Genomic DNA, 17,224 nt, shown 5'->3' with positions numbered 1-17,224 from the left:
TGTGTCCTGTACCCAGAATATATAAAAAATATGCGGTTTATGCTAAATTCTAAATTATGATTTGTTTTAATTGCTGCTGGCAAATGAGAAAACTTAGTGTTTTGTGAATGACAATGGCAAAGTATAAAGATTTGACAATTAATGAGTATTGAAATAAAACATTTTCTTGACAATGAGTATTTTGGTGCTGCACTGCAATCCATCAAGAGTCTTTTAATGTCAACAAAAGATTTTTGTTCTGATTATGATTATTTATCAGCCATAAAACTGTTGTTACGCTGAATTATATTTTAGTAGGTGTCTTCTGTAAATCATGGTAAAAATGTTTAATTTTTAATAATGTATTAATCTATTCCTAATATAAAAAGTATAATAAATACAAGTAAATTCTCAAAGAACAATAATGGGTGAAATAATAATGTTCCATTGCCATTAAGCATAATAGTTAGGTTTTTTTTGATAATGTTATCTTCAAAAACATTAAAAAAATATTTTTTATTGAAATAATGTAATCTTAATAAAATATAAAGTTTTTTTTTTCGTAATTTTGTAACTACTATGTATACACACACACACACACACACACACACACACACACACACACACACACACACACACACACACACACACACGCATACACACACACACACACACACATATATATATATATATATATATATATATATATATATATATATATATATATATATATATATATATATACACACGCACACACACACACACACACACACACACACACATATATATATACATATACACACTGTAACCTCTACCCAAAATATATAAAACAATGTGCTTCATTCTAAATTAATTCAAGTACTGCTGGCAAATGGGTAAAACTTATTTTTTTGTGAATAAAAGTGGGAAAGTATAAAGATTTGACAATTAATGAGTATTTAAAACACTTTTTGACAAAAAAAATTGAGTATTTTGGTGCTGCACTGCAATCCATCAATAGAGTCTTTTATTGTCAACAAATGATTTTTGTTCTAATTATGCCTGATTATGATTATTTATCAGCCATAAACTGTTGTTACACTGAATTATATTTTTCAGTAGGTGTCTTCTGTAAACCATGGAAAAAATGTTTATTCTTAATAATGTATTTATAATGTATTCTTAATATAGAAAGTATAATAAACGCAAGTAAGGTCTCAAAGAATAATAATAGGTGAAATAATAATGTTTTTTATTGTAATCAAGCATAATAGCTATATTAGTTTTTTCTCAATAATATAATGATTTAAAAAAATTGTAAAGTATTTTTTAACCACTATGTGTATATATAAAAAATTGTAGGTGTCTTCTGTAAACCATAGTAAAATGTTTATTCATAATAATATTAGATACTTATAATTTTTTTTTTTACTTTTACATATTTCCCAAATTATGTTTAACCATATTATTTTTTTTCTTGAGAAAATATTATTTGTTTTATTTTGGCTACAATAAAAGCAGTTTTTAATTTATGTTTTTTATCTTTTTATGGTTAATATTATTTGCCCCCTTAAGCAATATATATATATATATATTTTTTTTTTTGAATGTCTAAACTGTTATACAATGATTTGCCTGATTACCCTAACTTGCCTAAATAACCCAGTTAAGCCCTTAAATGTCACTTCAAGCTGTATGCTAGTATCTTGAAAATATATATATTAAAATATTGTTTACGGTCATCATGGCAAAGATAAAAGAAATCAGTTATTAGAAATGAGTTATTAAAACTATCATGTTTAGAAGTGTGTTGAAACCTTCTCTCTGTTAAACTGAAAATGGGAAAAAAAATACACAGGGGGGCTAATAATTCTGACTTCAACTGTACTTCTTTAGTTGTGGACTAATGTTGTGATATGTTCGTCTGAATCAGGCAGAGAAGGAGAACCCAGGACTGACTCAGGACATCATCATGAAAATACTGGAGAAGAAGAATGTGGAGATCAACTTCACCGAGTCTTTATTACGCATGGCTGCTGATGATGTCGTGGGTGCGTATTGATTTTAAAGAATAAAGCATGTTTTCAATGCGGAGTCGTGTTAACATTGTGGCCTTGTGCCTCAAGGGGGAGCTGTTTGACCACGAATTAAATGCTCTCTAATGACTGTAATGTATTTTCCCTCATAATTTAATTTCCTCCTTTTTGCAAGTGTTTTTGACATCTTCAGATTTATGCTGCTAATGAATGCGCGGACATGCACTGGGCTTTCGGTTAATGCTCATTTCTGTTGATTTGAAATGCTAAATGTACCTCAGAATTGAATCCAAGACCACTGTCAAATCCTCATTTTGCTCTTTCAACTGTAATCTATCCTGTGTCTATGAAGTTTCCATGCTTAACATGATAGTATTGAAGTTTATGCGCTGAATGTATTCATCTGTAGTTTATTTCTCAGTTTAGTGCAGTGATGAGTGTATTACGGTTTCTCAGTGCTGATGGTTGTCAGTCATTGTCGGCCATTTAAAAGTAGTTAATGTTCCATTATGTTTCGCAGTTTAATGACAGGTTATTAAAGGCAAGTCTGCTGGTGTTGCCATGGCAACTGAGCGTTTCCTGTGGGCGTGTTCTTTGTGTGCAGAGTACATGATTGACAGGCCCGAGCGGGAGTTCCAGGACCTGAATGAAAGAGCTCGCGCGCTAAAACAGATCCTCAGCAAAATCCCAGACGAAATTAATGACCGAGTCCGATTCCTGCAGACAATCAAGTGAGAACATATTCTTGCCCACATGCATGCATGGGTCGTAACAAAAACATGAAGTAAAAAAGAAAAAAGGCTTTCATTTCATTACGTCAGTCTTTACTTTACTTGCGCACTTGCCTTGAGTTTCTGTATTTTTCTTTTTTTTTTTGAAGTATTTTGTTTGATATTTGAAGAAATCTCTGGCTTGTATTTCACCCTAAAACCCAAAGCAAGATTATAACTTTTTACATTTCATAAAAGGAAGCCTGTTTTTAAGAGCTGTAGCATTTAGTGTTTGTTTACTTCATTTTTTTGTGTCTTCCAGGTGCTTTAAATTTCATAAATGAAGCCTGCTTTTTGTTTCTTTCTTCCTTCTAATTGTTTAAGTGAAGTTTTACAGTCATATTTGATCATTTTAAAGTATAACGTATATGTAAATATGTACGTTATAATTATTATATGAAATAAGTATATGGGAAAACCATTGAAAGGCCTTTATAGGGGCTTTCGCCCTTTAGCAATATTTTCATAGTTCCTAGAACTACAGTAATAGCTACCCTCTTTTTGAGGTTTTTGCATCACATGACCTGAGTGATTCTAGTTTTAGGAACACCTCTATTAGGAGGTAAATTAGCTTTTTTCAGGGCAGGTTCTTATTCAACACAATAGGAACTACCAGTGAAGTAGATGATTTATTATTATTATTATTATTATTATTATTATTATTATTATTATTATTTACTTGACTTTATGCATGCTTATGACAACTGTTATTAAGTTTCATTTGCTCTGTTATATCATTTTAAATGCAAAGATGACATAGTTAATGAAAACTTGACATAAACAAATACTTCACAACCAGTCTTCATCTTTTTCATGACAACTTGTGACAAAATGTAGAGTAAGACATGATAAAACGTGACAAAATGTAGAGTAAATATGTACATATACTTATAATATGTAATAAGTATCTTTAAAGTCCATTAATTATTATCATTAATGATTCTAGTTATAAGAACACCTCTATTGAGAACTAAATGATCTGTTTATTCAGAGCAGGTTCTTATTCAGGACAATAGGAACTACCAGCAAAATAGATTATTATTATTATTATTATTATTATTATTATTATTATTATTATTAGTTTATTTGTCAACGCTTTACTTAAAGGGGTGTTTATAAGACTTTATGCATGCTTATGACAACTGTTATTAAGTGTCATTTGCTCTATTATGTCATTTTAAATGCAAAGATGATATAGTTTATGACAAATTAAGACATAAAAAAGTGCATCACAACCAGTCTTCATCTTTGTCATGACAACTTGACATCACCAAGAAAGCATAACTTGTATTTCACTCTAAAACCAAAACCCAAAATATTTTTTTAGCATTTCATAAAATAAAGCCTGTTTTTAAAGAGCCTGTTTTCTTTCTTGCTTCTAATTGTTAAAATGGCATTTTACAACCATATTTGATCATTTTAAAATGTAGATAAGTATATGGGAAAACCATTAAAGGGCCTTTCGCACTTTAGCAAAGATTTCATAGTTCCTAGAACTACAGTAATAGCTGAAGTACTCACTTTTTGATGTTTTTGTATCACATGACCTGAGAATGATTGTAGTTATAAGAACACCTCTATTGGGAACTAAATTAGCTTTTTAATCAGAGCAGGTTCTTATTCAGCACAATAGGAACTACCAGTGAAGTAGATTATTATTACGATGTTGACTTTACTTTAAAATAGTGCTGATGCTGAAACATTATATTGTGTAGCTGTAATGGCAACTATTTATTAAACTTTGCAGATCTTTATAGAGATGCTTTTATAAGGGTTATAAATACGGCTGAATGTTTGTTTATTTTGTTTCTATAGAGATATAGCCAGTGCCATAAAAGAGCTGCTGGACACCGTGAACAACGTCTTCAAGAAATACCAGTACCAGAACAGAAGGGTGAGTGACAATAACACACACACACACACACACACACACACACACACACACACACACACACACACACACACACACACACACACGCACAGCAGCCAGTATATACTGTATAACGTCAACTTTATCCTTGAATAAAATGTCTTTGTGTTTTCCAGGCACTTGACCATCAGAAGAAAGAGTTTGTGAAACATTCGAAAAGCTTCAGCGACACTCTGAAAACCTACTTCAAAGACGGAAAGTATGGACGCTTCCAAAAAATGACCCTTTGAAAGCCTCTATTATTTGCTTTTGCATTTTTCCAGGCAAAACTGTTTCAGCATTTATATTCATAATAGTGAGCAGTATGTGCTTCTATTAAAGCAAGAAATAATATTAACAAAATTAATAATGATATGATAAATATAAATCCATAGACTAAATAACTGTCACACAACCCTTCTGGGTTCCTCTGATATGCAAATAAGATCTGTTGGAAAAATGCAGGTCCAACATTGCAAGAACATTGCAAAATGTTTTTGCATATAAATTCATAATGGCTTCCATCAGCACATGCACTGTAAAAACTGCAGGGTTCCACACAATTCATTCATGTTGTCACAACACAAATCAATCAGGTTACGTTAATTGGTTTTGACTAATTTAAGTGGATCAAACATAAAACAATTACACTGTCCCAAAACATTGCAAGAAGTCAACTTCAAGTTTACTTGTATGCAGCTTTATGCACGTTATTGCATACAATCAAATTTAGAAAAGATAAGGTTATTAGCTACCATAACTTTATTAGTTACTAATAACTTTAATTTGCGATCATATAAATACTATATATTAATATCAATATTTAATTATATTTAATTTGAGAAGGAGAAATGATCTGTTGGCAGTATATGTATGTATATATGTATGTGTGTGTGTATGTGTGTATATATATATATATATATGTATATATATATATATGTATATGTGTGTGTGTATATAGGTATATGTGTGTATGTATATATGTATATGTGTGTGTGTGTGTATATATGTGTGTATATATATGTGTGTATATATGTGTGTATATATATGTTTGTGTGTGTATGTATGTATGTATGTATGTATGTATGTATATATATATATATATATATATATATATATATATATATATATATATATATAGATATATAAATATGTGTATGTGTGTATATATATATATAAAATAGAATTATTAGCCCCCCTGTTTATTTTTACCCCCCAATTTCTGTTTAATGGAGAGCAGATTTTAACACATTTCTAAACATAATAGTTATAATAACTCATTTCTAATAACTGATTTATTTTATCTTTGCCATGATGACAGTAAATAATATTGTTTTTCAATATAAAATAGTAATATGTTTTTCAAGATACTTATAAAAAGAAAAAGAAAAAAATTGTAAGGGGGTTTAATAATTCTGATTTCAACTGTATGTATGTATATACACACATACCAGTTTCAACGTAATTCAATTTTTTATGGTATTTAACTTTATTATTTATAAAAGTCATAAAGAAATGTGGCATCCTAAAGTACAAAATCAGCCATGTTAATGTGCAAACTACTGTATAACTTAAAAGTACAGTATCTTAAAGGCATGACTTTGGCAAAGATTTGGGGTCGTAATTGTAATGTTTTAATAATGTTTTGTAACTTTTTAATAAACCTGTCGATCAAAAGGCATCATGTATTATGTAAAATGATCAAAGTATGTAAGTCATTATCTTTAGCAACGCCTTGCTCTAAAATGATCAGAGTAAAGGCTATAATTAAGATGGTGACCTACAAAATCAAAATCGGTTTAAAAAAAAAGAGTCTTTCTAGCTTTTTGAGCATTTCATTAATGATCGTCGTTTTATTAATAGTTTTACGTATTTTGTGATTCACAAGTGTTTTCCGTTTATTTACACTTGTGAATTTCATTGAGATGTTGGTCTCTGCTCTGTCGACTACTGATGTTGAATAATCAACTCTACAGTCTAACAAAGTGACTTTTATTCACAGTTTAGTAGTTTGAAATAATATGTATCAGTAAATAATCATAAATAATACATAGCGAGAAATATATCTGTAAAATAACAGAAAATGTACTGGAAGTTTATTACAGGATTACTGTACCATAATATACAACACTAACCCAGACAATATATCCCTTTAAACTACTCAAAAACTACTCAAAATTCCAACTTTTCAAGGTTTAAAGCTGTTGTAAGAAAGATCAAGGTCCCATAATGCAATTCAAAAGCATAAATAAACAGGAGGAAATAAAAATATAAATCACAAAATACAGAAACCTGCTCATTTACGGCTGTTTTTTACAGTGCAGCTTATTTTGATTGAAATGTCCACATGTGTTCAGACCTAATTTGTGTTCTGTATTTCTTCCAGGGCAATAAATGTGTTTGCCAGTGCCAACCGGCTCATCCACCAAACCAACTTGATACTGCAGACCTTCAAAACTGTCGCGTAGAAGTCATAGAAGTGTATTTTTTTAAAGTAACCTTTATATGAACAATGTAAAAAAGCAAGCAAAAAAAAAAAATCCTTTGGACTGTAATTTATGATTCTTGTCTCCTGGCGGTTACACTTAAGGCAGGATGGCTTCTATTATGGTTTCTAACCCCATCTAAATCTAATCTTCTTCTTCATGAGCTGGAGTGACCGTCCAGAGTTTCTCATATCCTGAGCTTTACAGTCGTGGAGATGCTTGCGCTCGCTTTTTTTTCCTTGCTGTTTCGCTTCAGACGTGTTTCGTTCTGTCCGGTCAGTCCAAGAGAAAGCCAAATGCCTGCCTGTTGGGGGAGGACGGGGCGATCCAGACGCGCTTGTAAATGCTGGGGTTTAGCTGTCTCCTCTGATGCTTTGAACTTGAATGAGAGATGTATATTTAATAGATATTTGGTAACAGAATTGTTCAAATAAACGCAGCACATGTCACACTTGTGTTGTTTGGATTTTTTTTTTTAGTTTTGTGATTCTTAAGTTATTAATTTTTCAAACTTCGTAATTAGATGTTTTAAGATTTGCTGTGTGTCTCATACTTTTGTCAAGCTCCACTTCTTTTTTAAGGGATAAGATGTAAGTTTGACACCCAGTGGTTGAACTAGGTATTGCACTCATTGATCGAAACACATTTTCACTCGGCTCCTCCTCTGATGAGTGTACACAAGTGCAGGTTGCCAGATTGATGTGAACGTGCCTGACTGTCGAGCCTAAAGGCGGATTGAAGTTGTGTTTTAAATAAAAGCAATGGCACATGATAGAAGGAATATTTTCCATATTAAAAGCAGTTTTTGTCCTAACCAACACCTGAAATTTCTGTTTTAGAAACGGCTTCTATCTCTCACAGGTGAACAACAGGATAAACGATCACCTCAGGTACACCTAATGTGCTTCATTCAGTGTCAAATGTTAATAATGTGAGTTTGAACACCATTTTACATGACATTTATTGCCATACTACTGAAAGCAGCAGCAGATAGTTCACCTCAGATCTTGAAAATAAAATAAATCTGAAATTGAACTTTAGACTCAAAGCCAACACACATATCAGTGATTCAGCATATACATTTAATAATATTAAAGAGGTTTAATATGTATTAATTAGATTATAAACCTCACCATTTCGTTGGAGTGCAGTGAGTGCACTATTCTGTGCTTCTGAATGGCTGTATTTACATTTCTGTCGTGTTTGGTCTGGTACAAACAGCCAAATTGCTTGTCACTGCAAATCTCATCACTTAGCGTGTTGTTAGGACACACGGTTACAATATAACCTGCTTCATGTTTACATAAGTAATATTTATATTATTTGCTAATTAATAACCACCTCATGTGGAACTCTGAATCTGTGTCTCATTTCAGAGGTTGCTACTGTCCATAGGAGGTTGCATTTTTGGTCGCGGACACATGTTTTGAGAGCCTTCCTGACTGACTGAATGAATGAAATACACTGTTTTCCATGAAATATAATTGACTAAACTGCCAGTGGGCGGGTTAAAAGAACCAAAACAAAGACAGACGTTCCAGCACGTAACACATTTTCAAAGCAGAATATCTGACTTAAGCATTGTTTTTTTAGATAAACAAGTATGTTCACTTGGCATGTTTCTGAAATATCTGCAAACATAGTATGGTATTTTAATACTTTAAAGAGTCAAAATCTATATACAGCACCTTTAACCAATCAGACTTTTTTACTTGGTGGATTTTTAAACAGTTTATGGAAGGAAAAAAAATATTTTTCAATTATTTCCCAAGGGCTGTTTAACAGTGAAATACCTTTTTTAAAAGCGTTTTCTATAATATATATATATATTTTTTGCTGGATAAAGTCTTATTTATCTTTAAGCTTGGCTATAATAACTGTAATAAAACTACTACTGTCAGTATTATTAGGCCCTTTAAGATTTTTTTTTCAATTGTCTACAGAACAAACCACTGCTTTCCTATGGGCTCTATACACACAGACTTTAATATTCTTTAATATTAGACTTTAATTTTTAGCCAAGCAGCCCAAAGGCTTCCGGTGAACTGTTTCCATTACAAAATTGTCATGTTTATTTCTTCCAAAAAAAATAAGCGATCTTTACTGCTTGATAGATATACGATATAAGATGAAGTGGGTCTCCGATTGGACTAAAAGCACTGCATTAAATTTCATTTCCCCCCTCCATGTCTTTAAAATATGACGTTTATTTTACCCCAGTATTTTCAATGGAATTTCTGCGCTAGCCTGTTGCTACTGACAGCGCTAGCAGTTACAATGGTCTTTCATCTCGTTTTATGCTTGAACAACTAAATGAATGTTTAAGTTTATTTAACTGAATGTATTGTAACGACATTACAACATCGATGCTGTAAAAACAACCTTGTGAAATTGAAAATAGTCACATTAAACTTTCACCGGAAGTGTATCGTTGGCTTTAAAACTCTAGCTGTGCATAGAGCCCGTTGTCTTCTTAAACTAATTAATCTTTGAATCATTTAATTTGCACTTTAAGCTGAATATTAAGCATTTTGAAAAATATTACGTACTGTCATTATGGCAAAAGAAGGAAAATGGTTATTAAAACTGTTTTGTTTAATGCACTGAGTGTGTTTTCTCTCTGATAAACTGCACCTGGGAAATATTTGAAATAGTATTCATTTCACAGGAGGGCTAATGATTTTGTCAACTGTTAGCAAGAACAAAAATCAGATAAAATGGTAATTAATTAAATCTTGGCTTCGTTTTCTGAGTATTTTACAACTGCATGAATTTCCATCATACTTGTCACATTGCATTTAAGGACTGGCTTCTCCACTTAAATTTTGCATATGACTTTTTAAATAATGCTTAGAAATGCTCTCGGAATGGTAAAAAAATCAGTGTTTCTAAGCAACTTCTGGACTGAGATTAACTGTTCAGTGTTTATTTTTAGACAATGTTTTTTTCTGTGGTCTATTTTAAACTAGAATTAGCTTTCAGAACAGCTTTTGCTTTTAAAAGTTGCAAATTGAATATAATGACAATCCTGAAATTTACTGTACAGTGAAATGTATTTATTGGAAATGTATGGAAGTCAAATAATGTCAAATGCTTTTGTTTAAAAAACAAAAGGATAAATAAATAATGCCTTTAATCAAGTTCTTACCTAAAAATGCTAAATAATATTAAATAAAATATGATTATAAATGTACTTTTATATTATAAATATGTAAATTTGATGCCTAATTTTTTCAATTATTGCAATTGAATTTTTTTTCTTTCAAATAAATTTGAGATTATTTTACTTCCACAGGAATGCTTTACTCTAGGGGCCCTATCATACACCCGGCGCAATAAGGTGCAAGATGTGTTTGGCGTGATTTGTTGCTATTTTCAGACCAGTGCAACCCTAATTTTGTATTAAGGCACATTGTTGGCACATTGCTATTTTGAGAATCTGAAATAGTCCACAAGTCCAGGGCAGATTGCGTCAGTTATGCACCTATGCAGGTCCAAATGCTTAATACACACAGGAAAGCATTACCTCCATGTCTCATCACAGGGGGCTTTTTTCAGTTTATTAATGACAATCTGCATTAGTATAATGTTATTATTAGCAGTATTATTTATTATTTCCATATTTATATTTGTTTTAATAAAACAAGTTTAGATTTGTCCACCTGTCTGCTTTTGGAGATGTCTGCATCACCATATGGGCCATAAGAACAGGACGTGTGTTTGGTTATAACTCAGTTTTTTGACCACACTTTGTTATTTTTGATCATTAATTACTGTGCTGGAAATCAGAACTGAATTTAGAAATAGTTTTGAAACAAATCTTTGCGCTTAACAAACGAAATTAAATATGTAGGCTAATGGATGTCTTCAGTGGAGTGCTCATTCTTTATCCTCGTGCTGCATTTACATTTAGTCATTTAGCAGACGCTTTTATCCAAAGCGACTTACAAATGAGGACAAGGAAGCAATTTACACAACTATAAGAGCAGCAGTGAACAAGTGCTATAGACAAGTTTCAGGTGTGTAAAGTCTAAGAAGCAAAGCATTAGTAAAGTTTTTTTTTTTTTTTGAGAGAGAGAGAGTACAGTTAGTACTCTGTTAGTACTCTACAGTTAGTAGCTGCAGATGGTCTGTTTAACTGTTTTCCCTTTAGTGAAGCATTCCAGTTTTTCCACTTAGTCCATCATGTAAATAGCAAATGCGCCATGCTGTGGCACAACTGACTCTTAAAGGGAATGAGAGATGAGTCTCTGATTGGTTTAATGCCCGTTATGCTCAAAACACACCCATAACTCATAAAGAGAATAAGTACAACCCTGTTAGACCATAGACCAGGGGTGCAGACCATATTTTTTCATCCTTAAAAAAGTTGATTCGGACATACCCTAAATGCTTTTGCACCATGCGCTTTAGACTTTGCGCCTAGATCATTAAAATAGAGCCCTAACACCTTTTCTCTAGCAAAAAAATTTAATTGCAAAACAATGCATTGAATCAATAAGTTCTTGTATTTTTTACCTCCTAGAGCTTGAGTGTCCACATACGTGGAAAGCACATTTTAGCTCTTAAGTGGCTATTTGAAATACTTTGAATGTTTTATATTTTGTTACAGACATAAGGTGTCATCCTGCAATGTTTTGCAGCATATGAAATGTCCCAAACACTATTTTTAACTGTCCAAAATGGGGGGAAAATGTTGTTTTTACTCTCTGATAGTCAAAACATGTTTAAAAAAATCTATGTTAAATATGCAATAAAAAATTCAGGAAAAAGTGTTTTATGTAAACTAAAAGTACATCATATCAAAAGATGATACTTAGATTTTTATTCTAATTAGGTTCTAATAAGCCCAAATAGCAAAGAGAAATAAAAAATACATGTAAAAAAACACCTTGGGCCTTAAGAGGTTAAAGCATGAAAAATGTAAAATATTATTAAATAAAATATATAAATACATTTACTAGTATAATATTATAAATGTAATACCCCCTTTGTTCAGTTAATGCAATTCAACATGTTTTTTCCCTTTAAATAAATTTGCCATTATTTTACCTCCACAGGAATGCTGCGCTCTTCTCTTTAACATGTTTTTTTCTCTAGCTCTCTAGCACTGGTCTGTGAACGGAGGAATGTCTGCTCATACACAGTCTTCTCTCACACCCTGGTTGCCATGAGACATACTTGAGGCTTTGAAAGAGGACTGGTAAGGAAAGGGTAATATGTGTGGGCTTTGACACTGCAGGCAGTTCTCTCGTACTCTCTGGACCAGCTCTGGACGTACTCCTACTCATGTCTCCATTTGTCCATCTCGTGGAAGTGCTCTTCTTACTCTAGGTGCTTGAACTTGAAGTCCTGGTGCTCTCCAATGCTGTGTTGAAACCTTGAAAGTTTGATGTTTTAAATATGAGGTGGATTTTTATCAAGTTGTCTTAGATCAGCAATTTTTTTATTAAATGAACACTACTTTTTTTGAAATAGGCTAATTTTACAAGTCACCTACACTGTCAAAGAACAATTGACCCCGATTAAATTAATTAACTTTTAGCTTAGCTTAGCAAAAATCATTGAATTTGATTAGACCATTAGCATCTCATGGAAGTTCTCTTCTTCTTGAACTTGAAGTACTGGTGCTCTCGAATTCTTTAGTGAAACGTGGATAGTTTGGTGTTGCTGATGCAGTAGATAATATGAGGTGGATTAGATCAGCTCTTTTAGCTTAGCTTAGCATAAATCATTGAATCGGATAAGACCATTAGCATCTCGTGGAAGTGCTCTTCTTACATTAGGTCCTTAAACTTTAGGTCTTGGTGCTCTTCAATGCTTAAGTGAAACTTGGAAAGTTTGGTGTTTTGGATGCAGGAGATAATAAGAGATGGATTAGATCAGCACTTTTAGCTTAGTTTAGCATAAATCAATAAATCGGATTAGACCATTAGCATCTCTTTAAAGTGCTCTTCTAACTCTAGGTGCTTGAATTTGAGCTCCTGGTACTCTACTGTGTAGTGGGGAAACCTGGATAGCTTGTTGTTTTGGATGCAGGAAATCATAGGTGGATTTTTGTCAAGTTGTCTTAGATCAGCATTTTTTCATTAAACGAACACTTTACTTTAAATAGGCTAATTTTACAAGTCACCTACACTGTTACAAACACCCTAATTAAACAGCTGGGTTTTACCATTTTGAGTCCATTAAGCCAATCTTTGGGTTTGGAGGGCACACTTTTAGCTTAGCTTAGCATAAATCATTCAACCGGATTAGACCATTAGCATCTCATGAAAGTGGTCTTCTTACTCTAGGTACTTGAACTTGAGGTCCTGGTGCTTTCCATTGCTGTGGTGAAACCTGGAAAGTTTGGCGTTTTGGATGCAGGAGATAATATGAGGTGGATTTTTGTCAATTTGTCTTAGATCAGCAATTTTTCATTAAACAAACACTCTACTTTTTTACATTTTTTTATTTTATTTTAAATTTGAATGATTTTTTAAGTCACCTACACTGTTAAAAATGACCCTAATTAAACAGCTGAGTTTTACCATTTTTGAGTCCATTCAGCCAATCTCCTGGTCACGGAGGGAACACTTTTAGCTTAGCTTAGCAAAAATCATTGAATTCAATTAGACCATTAGCATCTCAATCCAAAATTAAAAAAATATATATAGTTTTGGAAATATTTCTATTTAAAGGGGTGGTCCAGAGTGTATTTTTAAGGCTTTGTTGTATCAAGATGCAAAGCAATGTGTGGTCATGCTTCACTTGTTGAAAATCACATTGTTTTTTCATAACTCTTACTTTGATTATATACAGTTCAGCTAACATGAAAACAACTGTCATATTTCCTAGTTCCTCTGAAAGTCCTGCCCTCAAGAGGCTCTGATTGGTCAGCTAACATAATGTGCTGTGATTCGCGGATCGGCTCCACATCACAAGGAAGTGTGTCATGCACCTACAAGCACGCTCTTTTGCGCTGTGTAAACATTGTCAGTCAGATTAGCAGTTAGCCGTATCAGTTTGAGCCTGTATCAGACAGAAAATGACACAGAGGGCAGCTGAACTCACGCCTGCTCTCTAAATTAAAATCAGAGCATGAAGTGTCTTTCTCTCATTTGAAATAAGCATGTGTAAGTAATATGAAGCATTCCCATATCTTTTGCTATTTGGTTATTTGAGCTGTACAACGCAGGGAAAGCAGCCACATAAAGAGACACTGCAGATTGTGGGTGTTTGCAGAGGTTTGATGGATAAATATTCATTTATAGCTAAATTGTTAGCGGTGCCAAACAGCATTTCCCATTGTTTACATCCTCATTTACGTCCTCGCTATAACATACTGTTAATGCTGAACACTGTGCATGTCATTGATCAATTTTAACAAATAAAATACTTACAAATTGTGGCTCACAATCCACAGCTTCATCTGGTTGGAGCTGCTCCTTCTTTAAGGAGTTTTAACCGAAGCCAGCACTGAACTGGGACAGATTCTGGCAGCTGTCCTTTGTCAAATGCTAGCTCCATATTTAATTATAATTATCTCAAACTAAATTCAAATTAAACTGTGGGCACTTCTCTTTCTGTGTCGTGTCATTTGGAAGCCTAAATACAGAAACAGAAGAAGCTCTCTGGAAATAGCAGCTTAGTTTGGACGACATTTTAGCTTTCTCTGCTATAACCTTACAGCCTGCGCATCGTAAATGCATGTAACCTGAAGGGTAACCTGAAAGTCAGTCCCCAAACTTCATTCGCTGTAGGCTTTGCTAAGCTAACTCTATAAAAGCCAATGTCTCCCTTTGCATTGACCTTTGAGCATATCACATTCAGAGGTGTTGTTTATGTTAACACAGCTACATTACACAGCAACTAAAGTTTAGAATACGATATCTTAGTGGACCACCCGTTTAAAGCTAGACTCTTCTGTAGTTGCATCATGTGCTAAGCCTGACGGAAAATGAAACATTGCTATTTTCTAGGCTGATATGGCTAGGAACTACTGTTATTCCAGCGTAATAATCAAGGAACTTTGCTGCCGTACCATGGCTGTAGTAGACGGAGTTGTATTGCACGGTACCCTAAAAATAGTCCCCAGTAACAGTGCTCCATATCATTGCAGCCAGATTTTACAGAAGATTAGGGGAGAAAGCTCAAAACACACTGAGAACTTCCCTTTATAAAGAGCACCTACAATTTTTCCATCTGTATGGTGTTCTAAGCCCATTAACAGCCATAGAAACTTAACTATGAAGATGTCCATTATATGCTTTTAGTCTCCTGCAGTGGAGTGAATTTGGCGTTCATCTTTCCATCACAGCCAGACTGCAGTGCATCAGGATCTTCCTATCATCCCTTATTCGCAGCATGTCCTACTGTTTCTCCTCAGGTGTTCTCCCTATTGCGGTAATGCATAATGCATGATCTCCCTGTATGAACTCTAGGCTCAGTGTCCCAGAGCAACCTCCTCCTCCTGCACCGCTCTGTGATTGGCAGCTGTTCCAGGCCCAAACCACGGACAGCACAGTGTTTCTGACTGCAGAAGACCTTGTGAACATGCAAAGGCTCTCCTCGTGAGAGGGAATATTTTAACGTGAGCGGCAGGGCTTTTGAAGTCCACTTTGATAGAGCATGTTTGAGTTTTAAAGCTCTCTATTTCAGCTCAGAATGCATTACGCGGCTTTTAAAGGTGACATCTGATGTAGGTGTTTACAATGATGTGTGAAATGGTAAACAAAAAACTTGTTTTAGCACTGCAGAGTTGAATATCGTTTGTAAAGCCGCTGTTGCAGAGTTTGAGTTTCCACCAAGTCAAAATTATTAGCCCTCTTGTGATTTTTTTTTTTCTCCTAATATTTTCCAAATGATGTTTAACAGAGCAAGGATTTTTTCACAGTATTTCCTATATATTTTTTCTTCTAGAGAAAGTCTTATTTGATTTATTTTGATTAGAATAAAAGCTGTTTTTAATTTTTTAAAACCCATTTTAAAGGCCACATAGTTTACATCTTTTTTATGATTTAATAATAATATTATGGTTCTTCTGAGTGTGCCAGTTTAGGTTCAGTTCAAAACACAATTCAGATTTTTTTATTATAATGTGTTAAAAAGTGTCATGTTGGGGGCGTGTCCACAGCTCGCTGATTTAGGGGTGTATTGCTTCACATGTAGACTAGTTTCGGCTTCCCGCCCAACGTAACAAGGGGCGGGGCCATGACCCGCTCTGTGTTTGCAGCACAGACAGGCAGAGTGAAAGGAGGAGGATAGGATCAGCATTCAGTCGTACATGTACGACTCGGACACAGACCAAGCAGAGTACAAAATCATTTGTGTCTTTGTACAGTTTTACAGCCAACTGTGTGCTAGTTTCAAGTGCCCAGCTTGTACACAGAAACTAATAACCACGCACACTGAATTAACTTTGACTGAGGCACCGGATGCGCCGCTCGAAGCCGTGACACGGCACACCAGACACTCTCTGTGGCGCGGCAGAGACATGAAGTGTCCCGAATCGTCGCGCCATGCATTTTTGAATTATAAACACCGGTCCGCGGCGCCCAGCCGTCGACTTGATTGTACCCTGATAGAAACCTATGTTTAGAATTCTAAAACGCATGCTAGTTAAGATCACAGGGAGCTTCTGGGATCGCGAGAAATGCAAACGGCTGAAGTATAAGGTAGACTCAATGAGAAGTACACATGTTTGCAAACCTACCTAAAGATACAACCAATAATTCAGATTAGAGCGATAATTTTTAGATTAGATTAGATTAGATTCAACTTTATTGTCATTACACATGTACAAGTACAAGGCAACGAAATGCAGTTTAGGTCTAACCAGCAGTGCAATAGCAGCAAGTGCAGGATACAGGTATAAGTTATAAAGTGCAGTTATAGAAAAACTATGGTGATATTTACAGATGGATGTACTATCAACATTATATACAGGTTGTATTAGCTATAAACAGAGATTTGCATAAATGAATATATGTACATGATGCTATTAATAATCAGGAGTGGCAGATAGATAAACATAATTACAAATTACAAATGTCCATGTGCTGTGGGTATGTACAGTTCAAG

General features: G+C 33.8%; 1 protein-coding gene across 1 annotated transcript in view; it reads left to right on the top strand.

The window, feature by feature from the left end:
- LOC130245504 (programmed cell death protein 10-A) overlaps positions 1-7,608 on the top strand; it is a 23,356-nt gene extending 15,748 nt beyond the window's left edge. Inside the window, exons 4-8 of the mRNA XM_056478206.1 lie at positions 1,892-2,009; positions 2,599-2,725; positions 4,580-4,658; positions 4,811-4,893; positions 7,060-7,608. Coding sequence (XP_056334181.1) covers positions 1,892-2,009; positions 2,599-2,725; positions 4,580-4,658; positions 4,811-4,893; positions 7,060-7,141 — 489 coding nt within the window. The 3' untranslated portion in view covers positions 7,142-7,608. The remainder of the gene's footprint in view (positions 1-1,891; positions 2,010-2,598; positions 2,726-4,579; positions 4,659-4,810; positions 4,894-7,059) is intronic.
- The last annotated feature ends 9,616 nt before the right edge of the window (positions 7,609-17,224 follow it).

This window comes from Danio aesculapii, chromosome 18, assembly GCF_903798145.1.
Source record: "Danio aesculapii chromosome 18, fDanAes4.1, whole genome shotgun sequence".
Taxonomy (NCBI): Eukaryota; Metazoa; Chordata; class Actinopteri; order Cypriniformes; family Danionidae; genus Danio; species Danio aesculapii.
Note: the sequence above shows the minus strand (reverse complement) of the source record. Positions and strands in the feature narration are given on the sequence as shown.